The sequence below is a fragment of the Neophocaena asiaeorientalis genome, unplaced genomic scaffold, assembly GCF_003031525.2.
Source record: "Neophocaena asiaeorientalis asiaeorientalis breed wild unplaced genomic scaffold, Neophocaena_asiaeorientalis_V1.1 scaffold254, whole genome shotgun sequence".
Classification (NCBI taxonomy): domain Eukaryota; kingdom Metazoa; phylum Chordata; class Mammalia; order Artiodactyla; family Phocoenidae; genus Neophocaena; species Neophocaena asiaeorientalis.
This window is the reverse complement of record NW_020174705.1, coordinates 61,169-75,884: the sequence shown is the minus strand read 5'-3', so window position 1 is coordinate 75,884 and position 14,716 is coordinate 61,169. Positions and strand designations below refer to the sequence as shown.

The 14,716-nt window shown below is 61.5% G+C and overlaps 1 protein-coding gene across 3 annotated transcripts in view; it reads left to right on the top strand.

Annotated features, from left to right (window-relative positions):
- The window catches only part of RHBDF1 (rhomboid 5 homolog 1), a 20,144-nt gene that overhangs the window by 4,358 nt on the left and 1,070 nt on the right, over positions 1 to 14,716 (top strand). Inside the window, exons 2-16 of one of the 3 annotated variants that reach the window (XM_024759808.1) lie at positions 8,309 to 8,449; positions 8,519 to 8,649; positions 9,600 to 9,813; positions 10,259 to 10,468; positions 10,542 to 10,664; positions 10,737 to 10,894; positions 11,396 to 11,653; positions 11,755 to 11,866; positions 11,979 to 12,053; positions 12,139 to 12,300; positions 13,360 to 13,460; positions 13,621 to 13,684; positions 14,070 to 14,164; positions 14,380 to 14,455; positions 14,528 to 14,628. In XM_024759808.1, coding sequence (XP_024615576.1) covers positions 8,309 to 8,449; positions 8,519 to 8,649; positions 9,600 to 9,813; positions 10,259 to 10,468; positions 10,542 to 10,664; positions 10,737 to 10,894; positions 11,396 to 11,653; positions 11,755 to 11,866; positions 11,979 to 12,053; positions 12,139 to 12,300; positions 13,360 to 13,460; positions 13,621 to 13,684; positions 14,070 to 14,164; positions 14,380 to 14,455; positions 14,528 to 14,628 — 2,021 coding nt within the window. Of the gene's footprint in view, positions 1 to 8,308; positions 8,650 to 9,599; positions 9,814 to 10,258; positions 10,469 to 10,541; positions 10,665 to 10,736; positions 10,895 to 11,395; positions 11,654 to 11,754; positions 11,867 to 11,978; positions 12,054 to 12,138; positions 12,301 to 13,359; positions 13,461 to 13,620; positions 13,685 to 14,069; positions 14,165 to 14,379; positions 14,629 to 14,716 lie in introns of all 3 variants that reach the window. The other 2 variants (XM_024759807.1, XM_024759806.1) reach the window with 2 other exon arrangements.

The following is a 14,716-nucleotide window of genomic DNA, read 5'->3' as shown; positions in this document are numbered from 1 at the left end:
GCGCGCGCGCGCGGGGCCCGTCCCCACCCCTCCACGGCCGAAGCCGCTCGGAGCGGCCGGAGTCTGGCTCCCGGCTTCGTAGCGGGAGGGCTCGGAGTCCGGGGGTGTCCCCAGGCGCCTCTGAGCTGTACCCTCCCCCCCTTACGCTTTCCTTCCCGGCCACCACCAGTGGGTGGTGTCTCCAAGTCGAAACTCCAGCTCAGAGGGTGGGACTTCTCCGGATCATCCCTGTCTGCCGGACATCTCGGCTCCATCCCCCGCCCGACAGCTGAGGGTCCCGGGAGCGGGAGGGCTCGGAGTCCGGGGGTGTCCCCAGGCGCCTCTGAGCTGTACCCTCCCCCCCTTACGCTTTCCTTCCCGGCCACCACCAGTGGGTGGTGTCTCCAAGTCGAAACTCCAGCTCAGAGGGTGGGACTTCTCCGGATCATCCCTGTCCCAGTCGTGTTCCCTGGGGATGGGAATAATTTCAGCAATAATAGCAGTAGCTGTGGAACTGGAGGGGGGGGCGGTGGGCGGTGCGAGGAGGGAGTGACCCCACCTTCCGCTTCACAACCCAATCTCCCCGGCTCTAAACACTGGAAGCTGCCGGGCACTTTCCCTACCCTGTGCTCAGTGGCCAAGAGGAGCAGGCCAGGGCTGAGCCTGTGGCCACTACACGGTGCCTCAAAGCAGGCCTGCTCTTGGCTGGGGAGATTGCTGGACCCCAGGTGCTCAGGGCACTGGGGGAGGGCCTGGCTGTCTGCCCTGCTGGGGGCATGTCTGTAGGGCTGGGTGGGGAATGGGCAGGGGAGCCAGATGGTCCTGAGCAGAGTTCCTTCTTCTGTGTGTGCAGTTTGGGGTGGTGCGTCTGTGTGTCTGTCTGGGTGGGCGAGGTCTGGGTCTGGAGGCCCTAGCCCTGTGCTGGGAAAGGCCCCCCCACCCCCACCTGGGGACTTCCTGGCAGAGAAGATTCAAGGATGAAACTGGCTTTTCAGGTTTGGCCCAGCCAGATGCTGGGTTCTCCCCACCCCTGTGGAGCCAGCCCCAGCCCCCTTAGCCCCCACCCAGAGGTTGGGAGGAAGCTGGGCCACCCAGCAGATGGCGGGGGCCCAAGGGGTCCCTGAGGCTGAGCCCCCTGCAACCAGGGGTTATTCTGGGTCCTTTTCCTTGAGAAAAGCAGGGGCTACTAGTGGGGCATAAGAGTTGAGTGGCCCTGGATGGTATGTGCCAGGCCCCAGGCTGCTTCCCAAACCCTCCAAGCAATCTCTGCCCATTGCACAGGGAGCTGACTGAGAGCACCAGAGCTGGAGCACTGCAGTGACAGCATCCCCCGTCCAGCGTTAGTGGGCCGGCCGGCAAACCACTGCCCTTGGGAGCTCGAATTCTAGGGGAGCCCTTGGTTCAGAGGGAGTCACCCAGGCCTCGCCTGCCTTCCTGGGCCCACCCTCAGGGCCTCTGGACTCAAGCTGCTGCCCAGGGCACCTCCTGTAGCTCCTCTCCCCAGATGTGAGGGGCTCTCCCTGCCCGCACCTCCCCAGCTCCTGTCCCTCCATGTCATCGGTGTCTGTGACAGGATCGACTTTCAGCCCAAGGATCAGATTCCTTAGCTTCTGCCTGTTTTCTGGGTTAGGTGTGTTTGAGGGTGACTCCTTCCTCCCTGAACTGAGATGCTCTGGGTGGAGGTGGGGTGGAGTGGTGGCCCAGAGGGGCCTGTTAGCCCTCCCCAGCCTGAGGAGCCCAGATGGTCTGCCCCTCCCCTGGGGGGCTGTGGCCACCTCCCCAGCTCCTGGGCAGACATGGCCCCAGGCTTTGAACCCCCCTGGAGGCTTGGTGACCACAGGTGGTGACTGGCCTCTCTGAGCCTCAGTTTCCTGATCTGTAAGATGGACACAGAGGACCCCTGCAGGGGTTGTGACAGGTCAGTGGGGCTAGCCAGAGTCAGGTTTGAGGCAGGTGTGCCAGGCTTCTGCTGACTGAAGCCGTTTCTGCTCCGATAATCGACTTCAGGGGCTTGGTGTCCCCTCCCGCGGCCTTACAGATACTATCCAGCAGCTGACGTGTCCTGAGAAGGGTTGCTAAACCAGAGGGTATGTGGGCACCGGGAGCTCGTGTGGGGGTGGGGGGTTGGTCAGGGGCACTTGTGGGGCCTCTGACTGGTGACTAGGCTGCTCATCCTCCTTCTCTCCAGGCCTGTTGCTGGGATGTGGGTCTTTCCACTGTGTAGCTTGAGACAGGCTTGCACCTAACTCCCGAGGTCCAGCTAGATCCCAGATTGTCCCACCCAGAAGCTATAGCTGAGCCCCTGCCCTACCCCACTGCTGGCTGTGTGGCACGGATGGGTCCTCTGACCTTTCTGAGCCTGGGGCACCCCGACCCCAGGGTGCGTCCACCCTGCCAGACCCAGCCGGGTCATAGGCTTTAATTCTGGTGGCCAGTGACCCTCTGGGTCATAGTCTGCTGAGGCTTTGGGCAGCGCCCAGTCCACAGGGCCAGTGCTCCCTTTCCTGCACCACCCTCCCAGGGCAGTTACCTTCAGGGCCTCCTGTGCAGAGAGCCTCCTGTGGTTCTGTTGTTGGATCCCTGCATTGCTATCATCTGGGGTGACAGCTGGTGATGGGCGCCTTGGGGGGGCAGGGATCCGATGTGTCCTCCTGGGGACAGCACGGGGCACCCAGCAAGCCATTGGCCAGGTGTCAGGTCTGCCCTGCTCCCTTCTGAACCTCATATCTTCCACAGAAGAGTGGAGGGGCCTCTGGGAGGGGTGAGGGCCTGGCCAGGATCATTCCCGACAAGATGCCGGTTACTGATGGTGAGGTCAAGAGGCACAGAGCAGCCAGCTCACTTTCGCTTTGCCACATAGTAGCACGTAGTGGAGGACTGAATTCTAGGCTGCCAGACAGCTGGTGATTCCCCCCTCCCAAGGGAGACCTGGGGCTGGGCATCAGACTAGGGGTCAGACAGGACACTGAGGGTCAGAGGTCAGCATTCACGTGGGGAGGTCAGAGGAGCTGGCGCATCCTGGGACCATGCTCAGGTGAGCTGGGCACACGTCTGGGCAGGTGTCCTGGGGTGGGCCCAACTGCTCCAACTGACATGGGTGGCCGGTGGTCCCCTGGGCAGGGTAGGCCCCAGGCTTGGTGGGTCTGGTCCTGGGGCCGGGCCGCTTACTTGACCTCCAGCTGCCCTTGGTCCGTGTTGTCCCTCAAGTGTGCGGGGCAGGCCTAAGTGCAGAAATAGAGGGTCCAGCTTAACCCCGGCCACAGCCTGTCCAGGCCTGGGTGGGCCAGAACTTCTCCCCGGTCTCCTCCTGCCTCTTGGCCACACCTTCCCAAACTGGGCCTCCCCAAAGGGTGTGGCGTGGGTCCTCCCACGCCTTGTGCTCTGGTTGAACGTGCTCCCGGGCCCTCCTTGGGGAGCTCCCCACAGCCGGCAGGCATCACCAGCCTGCTCGTTTGTTTGTTTCCTTTTAGTTGAAGTATAGATGACTTACAATATTATATTCGTTTTAGGTCCAGCCGAAATTGATTCAGCTGCTGCTTCTCGAGCACCTACTGTGTGCCCAGCACTGCTGTGGCCCCTGAATTTCAGAGGAGAAAATTCAGGCTATCTCAGGGTTGCAGGTGGTAGAGGGGAGCTGGGTCAGTGCACAGTGTCTCAGGCCAGGCTCCCTGACACCGGCCTGCCTGCACTGGCTCCTGCTTCTGGACGCCCCCCTGGACCCCTGCCCAGGGTCCCCCATCATCCCCAGAGCAGGCATGGCTGCTTCTCAGGGCTGCCCCACAGCCCTCCACCCTGCTGGCTGCAGTGGCTCCCCCTCCCCTCGCTCCCGCTTAAAGCAGCCCTGGTGGTCCCGGTGCCCTGCAGGCCCTCCCTCTGCATCCCCTCCAGCTTCACCCCACACTCCTGAGCTGCTCAGAGCTCCGTCTTCACAGTTAGCTTTTGCTTCGTCAGCCTCCCCACTGCGCTTCTAGTTGCCTGTTTGGGTGTCTCCTGGTGGGTCTGGGCCCCGGGTGGGCAGCCACGAATGTCACCAGAGTGACTCAGACGGCAGGCAGGCCCTCCCTGGGCTGTGGTCTCTCCCTGCACTGAGGGGCAGCAGAGCAGAGATGCTGTTGGGATTCCCCCTCAGGGACCGTCTAGGAACAAGAGCCCACTGTGCGCCTGGGGGAGACCCAGACACTGAGCCACTGTCTCCTCTGGGCGGGCGCTGTGCCCCTTCCCGGCCCAGACTCTTTGTCCGGTCTGGACCCGACCCTCCCCCACACCCTCAGGGTCCACTGTGGAGCCACCCCCGACCCTGCTTGTGAATCCCACCCACTTGATGCCCAGATTGCCGCAGGGGCGCTAGGGGATTGGGCACACAGGGGTGGGTCAGGCCGGGAACCCATAGCACTGAGGGCAGGGAGCTGTGTGGGTTATGGGGCACCCTCCAGCCTCTGCCGCAGACACAGGAGGGATCTGGTGGGGTGAGGGCCACCGGGAGGTCTGTATGTCCAGGCAGGGAGCTGGTGCCTCCCTCGTGAGGTGAGCGGCTCCTGTGTCTGGTGGGCCCAGGCCAGCGGGGGTCGGGGGGGCATCTGGCTCCTGTGTGTGCTCACCACCCGCTTCCCACCTCCTTGCTTGTGCTGTTTCTGTTCCCACCCGGTCATGTGGTAGCTCCTCCTCCCAGAGCCAAGTGGAGGGGCATCTTTGGGAATTTGCCATCACCCCACTTCATGGGGACTGGCCCCTGCTAGCTCGTGCCCTGAAATGACCAGTGATCATTCAGCAGTGGCTCTGGAGCAGCCCTGTCCTAGGCACTGTGGACCCGGCATGACAGGACCGGACCGCACACATGTGGGTGCGCTCCCGACCGTGCCAAGGGAATCCAGGGCCTGTCAGGGAGGGGCCGCCTGACTGAGGCGGGGGATCCTTGAACACGTGGGCAGAATGCGTGTACTGGGAGAGCCAGGTGTGAGGAGAGGCTGTGGGAGCACAGTGGGAGCCAGGGAGGGTCGCAAGTGTGTGTGTGATGCTGAGCCAGTCAGCTGGCAACGGTTCTGGCACTCCTGAGTGGAGAACCAGCTTCTGTCACCTAGAGGTGCTGGGCGTGCGCAGGCTCCTGTAGGGGCTCGTCCCTGGCACCCAGCCTGCCGGGTACCAGCAGTGATCCCAGGTCCACACTTGGCCTCTCTAGACCTCACAATAGCTTTGCCAGGAGCGTATGAAACTCTGTGAGGCATGGGGTGGTCGGGTGGCAGAGACAGACTTAAGGTACCATAGCCTCCCCCATCTGAAATGCTAAGGGGGTCCCCATCCTGTCTGGCCCCTTCCCGACAAGGCCCCATGGGCACAGCACCATCTGAGGAGTCCGATCGCCCAGATCTCCACCTGGCAGGCCCGGCCCGCCGTGGCTCAGAGGGTGCACCCAGGGTGCTGTCCCAGCCCTGCAGGTTCTGGACGCGCCTCTCAGCACCTTCTGCCTTCTCGATAAGCCTAACACTGTCTGAGGTTCCACCACTAGTGCTTGAGACCTGGAGCTGTCCTGCCCAGTCATTTCCTTACCAGCAGGGAGAGCTTACAATCACCTTGGTCTGTGAAGAGAGGGCTGGCGGATGACAAGGAAGACGCTGCCCTCCCAGGATGCTGACCTGTGGCCTGGTCAGCCACAGCCGTGCAGGGCTGGGCTGGGTTGTGGTGTGAGTTGGATGCCGAGTGCTGGTCCCAGAGGGACCCAGTTCTCAGTCAGGATGCCCTCATGTCAGACGCTGCCTCCATCCCCTCCAGGGACCCTCCATCTGACCGCAGCTTGTGGGGCTCAGTGTAGGTGGGGCCAGGAAGGGATTCCCAGGGATGTGGGAACAAATGCTGCCCTCAGCCCTTTTTCTGAGACCAGAGCAGGTGAGGGCAGGGGAGAGAGGCTTGGCCCTGGGAGCTATGTTGTGATGGAAAGACTCCTGAGTGCATAGTCAGCTCAGGGAAAAGGTCGGAACGTGAGGGATGGGCCAAGAGTCAGAAGGCATCCCCGGACTGCCTCCCTCCAGGCCTGTTCCTGGTTGGGGTAGGGCCAGTGGGAACCCAGTGATTAGTGTTCAGGCTCAGCCCCATTTGGTACAGGGCCAGTAGGCGCTGCCAGCTGCATCCTGGCCTGGTCTCCAGTCAATATAGGGCCAGTAGGACCTGTGTGCTGGGTCCCGGGCTGGTCCCCGATTGTCATAGGGCCGATAGAAGCTGTGAGTGTTGTCCTGGGCCTATCCCTGGGTGGCAGAGGGCCGCTAGGAGCTGGGAGCGGCGTCCTGGGCCCCCCGTGTCTTATGAGCAGCACAGCAGTGTTCTGTGCCATCCCGCGTCTGTGTCACGGGGCCAGGGGTGGGGGTGGGGTGCGGGATGAGCAACATCCCAGGCCGTTCCCAGGTCCATAGAGAGCTGGGGTTGGTGGTGGCTCTGAGCAGGGTTCTGGACCCCTGGACCTTCCCTGATCTGTAAAGGGCCAGTAGCAACTGTGTCCTTAGTTATGCCGCCTGAATTATGTGGCCTTGGGCAAGACAAGCCTCTCTTTCTAGGCCTCAGTTTCCCGATTTGTAAAGTATTTTCTCTGTATCTCTCCAGGCAGTTGAGAGGGAGGCTCCAAAGTAGAAGCTGTTTCTAGCGACCTCAGTGGATGGGTCACAGACCCCGCAGGTCAGAATCTTCAGGGTCTGAAGCTCTTTGAGAGGCTGAGGAATTTTGGAGTCTCCACCACGCCCCTGCTATCCTTGCCCCCGTTGTTCTAGGAATCCTTCTAGTCTTGGATATCCTGTTTCCAGGCCCTGTGATCCTTCTCTGGGGCCAGGGAAGCAGATACGCCCTGAAACTGCCATTTCGTAAAGGGAGAATTAAGTGCCAAGGCGCCATGCTTATGTGGCCACTGCCTCACGGTCACATGGCCAGGCTGGGGTGGCCCAAATCAAGCCCTGGCCTCTCTGCTCTGGGTCCTGGGCCCTCCCCCTGTGCCCAGGTAATGTGGGACAGGGGTCTCAGATGCTTAAGGTGGCACAGAGCAAGGCGTCTCGAAGCACTGTGGGGCTTTGCTGCTGTTTCTGGGCCTGTGGCGCCCCCTGGTGGTCACAGCGGCCTTTTCACCAAGTGGTTTCCAGGAGGTCTCTTGGCTATAGGAGCCCTTGGCCCCTGGGAAGCCAGGTGGTCCCTCCTCTGAGAGATGGAGGGACCATGCACCCTGTCGTGGGCATAGTGAACCCTCTGTCCCTGGAGCAGCTGTCATGGTGGTTAAGAAGCTGAGGTCTGTGTCCAATAGGCTTGAGATTTGCCCCGTGTACAGACCGGGCCAGCCCCTCAGCTTGCCTCTGCCCTCGTGCTTATTCATACTTCTGCACTGGCCATTCCCAGTGTGGGGAACACCCTGCCACCTAACCTTGCTCACTAGATCAACTCGAAAGCCTTTGCTCAGACGTCACCGCACAGAGAGGCATCGCTCCTCTGACGACTGTAATGTGCTGGGTTTTCCTTTATCTTTTAATTAACTTTTTAAAAATTTTTATTTATTTTTGGCTGCGTTGGGTCTTCATTGCTGCACGCGGGCTGTCTCTGGTTGCAGCGAGCAGGGGCTACTCTTCGTTGTGCGCGGGCCTCTCATTGCGGTGGATTCTCTCATTGCGGAGCATGGGCTCTAGGTGTGCGGGCTTCCGTAGTTGTGGCGCACGGGCTTAGTTGCTCCGTGGCATGTGGGATCTTCCTGGACCAGGGATCGAACCCATGTCCCCTGCATTGGCAGGCGGATTCTTAACCACTGCGCCACCAGGGAAGTCCTAATGTGCTGTTTTATCCTTGTCACACGTTGCAGCCTTTAGCACGGTGTATCTACATGTGAGCTTATTGTTTGTCTGGACTCTAAGCTTGAGGAGTGCAGGGATTTTGTCTGTTTCGGTTTCCCTGCTTCTCCACCAACATGTCCCAAGCATCTAGGAGTGGCTCATAGTAGGTCCTCAGCTATTCATCACATGAATGCATGTTGTTTGAGGACCTAGTGTGTGCCTAGCCGTGTCTTTCGGGACGACAGAGGCAGGAACCAAGTGCGTGGGTGCCGAACCCGTGCTGGGACTCTGGCAGCAGAGCCGTGCCCACGCCTGTTGGGCTATCCCTGCTTCTCCCTCCTCCTGTGTCTGGGCCCCATGAACCCTCAGAGATCTGCCAGTGCTGTTTTTTGGCTGCGCCATGCAGCTTGCAGCATCTTAGTTCCCCAACCAGGGATTGAACCCGGGCCCCCGGCAGTGAAAGTGTGGAGTCCTAACCACTGGGCTGCCAGGGAAATGCCTGTCAGCGCTGTTATTGAATAACACACCACGCCCCCTAGGCCCCCCTAGCTCTGCCTGGAACCATGGGTGAGGCCCGCAGGGACAGCACCAGCAGCCTGCAGCGCAAGAAGCCGCCGTGGCTGAAGCTGGATATCCCGGCCGTGGTGCCCCCGGCAGCAGAGGAGTCCAGCTTCCTGCAGGTAGGCCCTGGCCAGCGGGGGCTGCAGGTGCAGCCCATCCAGCCGCCTCACTGGGTCCCCGTTGCCCAGCCCCTGAGACGCCAGGCGTTCCTGCGCAGTGTGAGCATGCCGGCCGAGCCCACCCGCGTCCCCTCACCCCACCAGGAGCCCCGGCGGCCGGGGCTGCAGCGCCAGATGTCCATCACACAGACCATCCGCAGGTACTTCGCTGTCCCGGCTGCTCCGCGGCGGGTTGGGGGCTGGGCCGGTGGGACAGAAGCAGGCATACAGGGTCCCCTTCGGGCACCGGGGCTGGAAGTGGAGCAAGGGCTTTCTCCTCCATCCCCTCCCCTCATCACCCTGTCCTCCTCCTGCTCTGGGGACTGACTGCTGTCACCTACTGCCTTTCTCTGCTCCACCCCAGAACTTGCTCTCTCCTCTCTCTCTCGCCCGCCCCCCCCACCCAATGCTCTGGTCCTCCCTGAACAGCCGACAGGTGCGCTTTGGGCGTGTCCACACTCTGCCTCTGTTGGGTGCCCCTGCTGCCCGCAGGGCCCTCACACAGCGCTCGTCTCTCTCTCGGTCCCTGCTCAGGTACCTTGGGCAGGGCATGAGTGTGTTGGCGTCAGCTGGTGTGTGCATGGCTTGTGACCTCTCGGGAGCCGCCAGCGTGGTTGGTGTTCCCCGGGGGCTCCTGACGGCAGGTGCTGGCAGTGTTTTTGCTTGCATGTCCAAGGACTGTGGGCAGCCTGCTTGGGTGTGCGGCGCCCCCTGCCTGACTTCTGTGGTGTCCAAGGTCAAGCTGCTGCCCAGGGCCACGCTTTCTCTGGCTGAGCTAAGGGCTGAACTCTGACCTCTGTCTCCAGACTCAGTGTCTCCCCACAAATGCCCGTCTCAGGGATGGAGTGAGGGCCTGTGTGAAATACTCACCTATTTCATCAAGACCTGCCATCTCTGGCGCTGGTGGCAGCTTGGAGCTGGCTAATTGTTTAGAGGGTGGCCAGGGCCGAAACCCACTTATCCTCTTAATCAGACCCAGCCCACCTGGACCCCAGACCCTGGAGTGTCCGGAGGCTTGGGGCGGGCATGCTGCCCAGGTGTAGTGCTTCTGAGGCCCCTGCTGGGGAGAGGGGACAGCTGGCCTCCCCTTGCTGAGTCCCTCCCCTGGCAGGGGCACTGCCGACTGGTTTGGGGTGAGCAAGGACAGTGACAGCACCCAGAAGTGGCAGCGCAAGAGCATCCGTCACTGCAGCCAGCGCTACGGGAAGCTGAAGCCCCAGGTCATCCGGGAGCTAGACCTGCCCAGCCAGGACAACGTGTCGCTGACCAGCACTGAGACGCCCCCTCCTCTGTACGTGGGGCCATGCCAGCTGGGCATGCAGAAGGTATGCCCTCCCGCTGCTGCCTCCCACAGTTCCGTCACCCTGCTGCCCTGAGCTGGGGCTGGGGACACAGCCAGTCTAAGCACAGAGGTTGCTTGGAGCTCACGGTCTGGGCGGGTGGTCGGATGGTCCCGTAAAGGCACCTAAGATACTCTCTGGGAAGCGGGGCTTGGGGGAGAGGACAGGTCCTGGGATTGTACCACAGGCCAGCCTCTGGGTGGGAGAGCATCCCAGGATGAACAGCAGCGTAAAGGAAATACAGGCGGAGAACGGGACCCCTCTGGTGCAGTGTGGGGGTGGGGGTGGTACCCGGGTACTCAGCTGTCCAGCGAGCCTCTGGGGAGCGGGACGAGCAGCAGCTGTGTTCTCCATGGCGGGGTCGGGTGGGGGAGGAGCCCCCTTGGCTATGACCCAGCCCCCGACTCCTGCATCTCCTCCCCTCCTCCAGATCATAGACCCCCTGGCCCGGGGCCGGGCCTTCCGCTTGGCGGATGATGCCGCCGATGGCCTGAGTGCCCCGCACACGCCGGTCACGCCGGGTGCCGCCTCCCTCTGCTCCTTCTCCAGCTCCCGTTCGGGTTTCAACCGGCTCCCGCGGCGGCGCAAGCGCGAGTCGGTGGCCAAGATGAGCTTCCGGGCAGCCGCTGCGCTGGTGAAGGTGGGTGCAGGGGCCGGGGTGGGGGCGGGGGCTGAGCCAGTACCACGCTGCGTCCTCACCCCCTCGCTGGCAGGGCCGCTCGGTTAGGGATGGCACACTGCGCCGGGTCCAGCGCCGAAGCTTCACTCCTGCCAGCTTCCTGGAGGAGGACACGGCTGACTTCCCCGACGAGCTGGACACATCCTTCTTTGCCCGGGTAAGAGCCTGGCACCATCACCCATGACCCCTGTGCCTATGCTTCCCACACTGACCATGCGTGTTTGCTCAGGAAGGTGTCCTCCACGAGGAGCTGTCCACATACCCAGATGAGGTGTTCGAGTCCCCATCGGAGGCAGCGCTTAAGGACTGGGAGAGAGCCCCAGAGCAGGCGGACCTCACGGGTGGGGCCCTGGACCGCAGCGAGCTGGAGCGCAGCCACCTAATGTTGTGAGTGCCTCCTGGCGGGCTCCGAGGGGGCCGGGGGGCAGGTCCTGCGGCTCTCAGGAGCGGCTGGCCCCAAAGGCACGACCCTAGAGGGCCCCGGGAGGAGGTCATCTTGTGGACTGGGAGCCCAGCTTGGCAATTGTGTTTGGGGGACCCAGGGGTGGGCACCGTTCGAGTCTGGACTGCCCACACCTGGAAGAGGATCTCAGTCCCAGAGCCCACAGGCTGGAGAGAATCTCGGGGGAAGGAGGAGGTGACGTAGTTAACACTCGCAGATTAGCCAGGGACCCTCATGTAGGTCCGAACCCACCTCCCTGACATGCCAGGAGCGGCTGGGGATCATGCTTTTCCTGGTGAGGTGTGGGCTGACATCAGCCTGTCGCACAGTGTCTTCACCGCTAGTTGGGAGCAAGACAGACACGGAGTGTCGCCCATGTCCCGCCGGGGATGGACTGCGGCAGGTGGGAGGTCTGGGGCTGGGAGTGACGGCACCCCTTCCCCCAGGCCCCTGGAACGTGGCTGGCGCAAGCAGAAGGAGGGCGGTGCAGGGGCCCCGCAGCCCAAGGTGCGGCTGCGGCAGGAGGTGGTGAGCGCCGCGGGTCAGCGGCGGGGCCAGCGCATCGCGATGCCGGTGCGCAAGTTCTTCGCCAGGGAGAAGCGTCCGTATGGGCTGGGCATGGTGGGCCGGCTAACCAACCGCACTTACCGCAAGCGAATCGACAGCTATGTCAAACGCCAGATTGAGGACATGGACGACCACAGGTAGGCGTGGAGGGGATGCGGCTTCGGGAAGGCAAGGCCTCCAGGTGGGCGTGGGGGCTCCGGGTTGGGGATGCCGCCTCTGCTGACGCTTTGCCCCGCAGGCCCTTCTTCACCTACTGGCTCACCTTCGTGCACTCGCTCGTCACCATTCTAGCCGTTTGCATCTATGGCGTGGCGCCCGTAGGCTTCTCACAGCACGAGACCGTAGACTCGGTGAGCCTCGGCGCCTTCCCTGGCGAGCCCTGGGCTCTGGGCTCCCTCCCACCCATTCTGGGAGGAGAGGGCTCGGCTGAGCTCCGTCTGATCTTTCTCCCCAAACTTCCAGGTGCTGCGCAACCGAGGGGTCTATGAGAATGTCAAGTACGTTCAGCAGGAGAACTTCTGGATCGGGCCCAGCTCGGTGAGGGTGGGGCCGGGGGGCGGGGCCCCAGGGCCCCTGGGCTGGCCGAGGGCCCGGCCGCAGCTGCACATCCTCTTCCCTGCAGGAGGCTCTCATTCACCTGGGTGCCAAGTTCTCGCCCTGCATGCGCCAGGATCCCCAGGTGCATAGTTTCATCCACGCTGCGCGCGAGCGTGAGAAGCACTCGGCCTGCTGTGTGCGCAACGACCGGTCTGGCTGCGTGCAGACCTCGGAAGAGGAGTGCTCGGTGAGTGCCTGCCCGCAGCTCAGCTCGCACCCTTGTCTGCACCTTGTGTTTGTGGTTACCTTGGGACTTCAGATAGAGCCAGCTGGTTATCCTAAACCCCTAGTTCTCAGCACATTATGCCGTCCGTCTGTGCCAGGCCCCTTGCATCACATTTTCCTTTTTTCCCGCACCTCCTCCATCTCATGCTGCTCACCCTGTAGACCCTGTGTCCTTATTTTTTTTTATGACCGCGCTGCAAGGCTTGTGGGATCCTAGTTCCCCGACCAGGGATCGAACCCAGGCCCGGCATTGAAAGCGCCAAGTCCTAACCACTGGACTGCCAGGGAATTACGCATGTGTCCTTAATTTGGGTGTGCTCTTCCCACACGTGTTCATCTTGTTTTTGTGCACGTGTCTTAAGTTTCTATAAATGGTATTGCCTTTTCCCACTAAATTAAAAAAAAATTTTTTTTGGAATACTTTTTTGGCTGCATCGGGTCTTATTTGCGGCAGGCGGGATCTTTGTTGCGGCGAGTGGGCTTCTCTCTAGTTGTGGCATGGGGTTTTTTTCTCTTCTCCAGTTGTGGTGCACGGGCTCCAGAGTCGTGGGCCCTGTAGTTTGTGGCACGCGGGCTCTCATTGAGGAGCACGAGCTCAGTAGTTGTGGCGCGAGGGCTCAGTTGCCCCACGGCATGTGGGATCCCAGTTCCCCGACCAGGGATCGAACCCGTGTTCCCTGCATTGGAAGGCAGATTCATTACCACTGGACCACCAGGGAAGTCCCTGAATTTTAAAAACTTTATCCACGTTTTTATCATCTTATTTGGAGGTGCCGTAGTTTGTACCAGTTCTCTGATTTTGAACACTGGTGGTTTCTATTTTTAAGCTAATAGGAACTATGCTGTTGAATTCCTTATAACCATCTCCCAACACGCGAGCGATTTCCAGAGTTTAAGTTCAGAGCGGTGGGCGTGTAGAGCCAGAGGGAGGAGCTCAGAATCAGTGCTTCTGATTCCTCCCGTCTGGGAACTGTACCGGGACGTGGGCTCTGACCAAGGCTGAGCCCGTGTCCTCCCACAGTCCACGCTGGCAGTATGGGTGAAGTGGCCCTTCCATCCCAGCGCCCCAGACCTTGCTGGCCACAAGAGGCACTTTGGCTCTGTCTGCCACCAGGACCCCAGGTCAGTCCTGCTGGCCCCTCCCTTACCTTCCTTTGTCCACGTCTCCCTTGGGAGTTCGGGTGGAGAGAGGTATAATGGCTCTCCTTGTTGTCCAGTCGGGCAGGAGGGGGCTAAGCCAAGGGCACAAAGCAAGGACTGACCACATCCTGGGCTCGTGCAGGGTGTGTGATGAGCCTTCCTCCGAGGACCCCCATGAGTGGCCAGATGACATCACCAAGTGGCCGGTGAGCCGGGGTGGAGGGGTTGTTTGGGAGTCACCCTTATCGTGTGGGGGAGGAATCCACACCTCATCCATCAGCGATGCCACAGAGGTCCCCGTTGGGGGACCACCCTGTGCTTCCAGATGCTTTGCCCTGGCTGTTAGCCAGCCTGTCCATCCACCACAGCCTACCTCTCTGAGCAGAACCACGTGGAGCCTTGGGAGGTCAAATGACATTATTCCAATTTGACAGATGGTCAAACTGAGGCTTAGGGTGTAGTACCTGCTTGAAGTCAAAGGAAGCCTATTTCCCATCCTAGGAGCCTGTCCATCTTTGCCCCAACCAAGCATAGCGTGGGGCCCAAGGTTAGGGGAGACCCTGACCCAACTCACCCCCGTTTGTGACACAGATCTGCACCAAAAACAGCGCTGGGAACTACACCAACCACCCGCACATGGACTGTGTCATCACGGGCCGGCCCTGCTGCATTGGCACCAAGGGCAGGTAGGGCTGCCTGTGTGGGCATGTGCAGCTGGTCTTGGGCACAAAGTGTTGCCCTGGGGCTGTGCCCTCTTCCCCTCCCCAGTCCCAAAATAACTCAAGATACCAAGGGGCATGGGGTGAGGAAGGGGCTAGGCCTATCCAGGGCCAACAAAGCTGGGCAAGTGGGGCTGAAACCTGGGCCTGGAAGCCCTCCCAACCCTGGCCTGACCTTCCAGGTGTGAGATCACCTCCCGGGAGTACTGTGACTTCATGAGGGGCTACTTCCACGAGGAGGCCACACTCTGCTCTCAGGTAGGCCTCCGGGGTGAGGGTCCCTCCCCGTCCCCGCAGCCACGGCGGGTGCTGACAGGCCACTCTGCACAGGTGCACTGCATGGACGACGTGTGTGGGCTGTTGCCCTTCCTCAACCCCGAGGTGCCCGACCAGTTCTACCGCCTGTGGCTGTCCCTATTCTTGCACGCTGGGCAAGTGACACCATCTGGGCTGAGCGGGGTTGGGTGGAGTGGAGTGGGTGGTCCCAGGGACCCCAGGAGTAGCTGGTGAGCCTTCCCC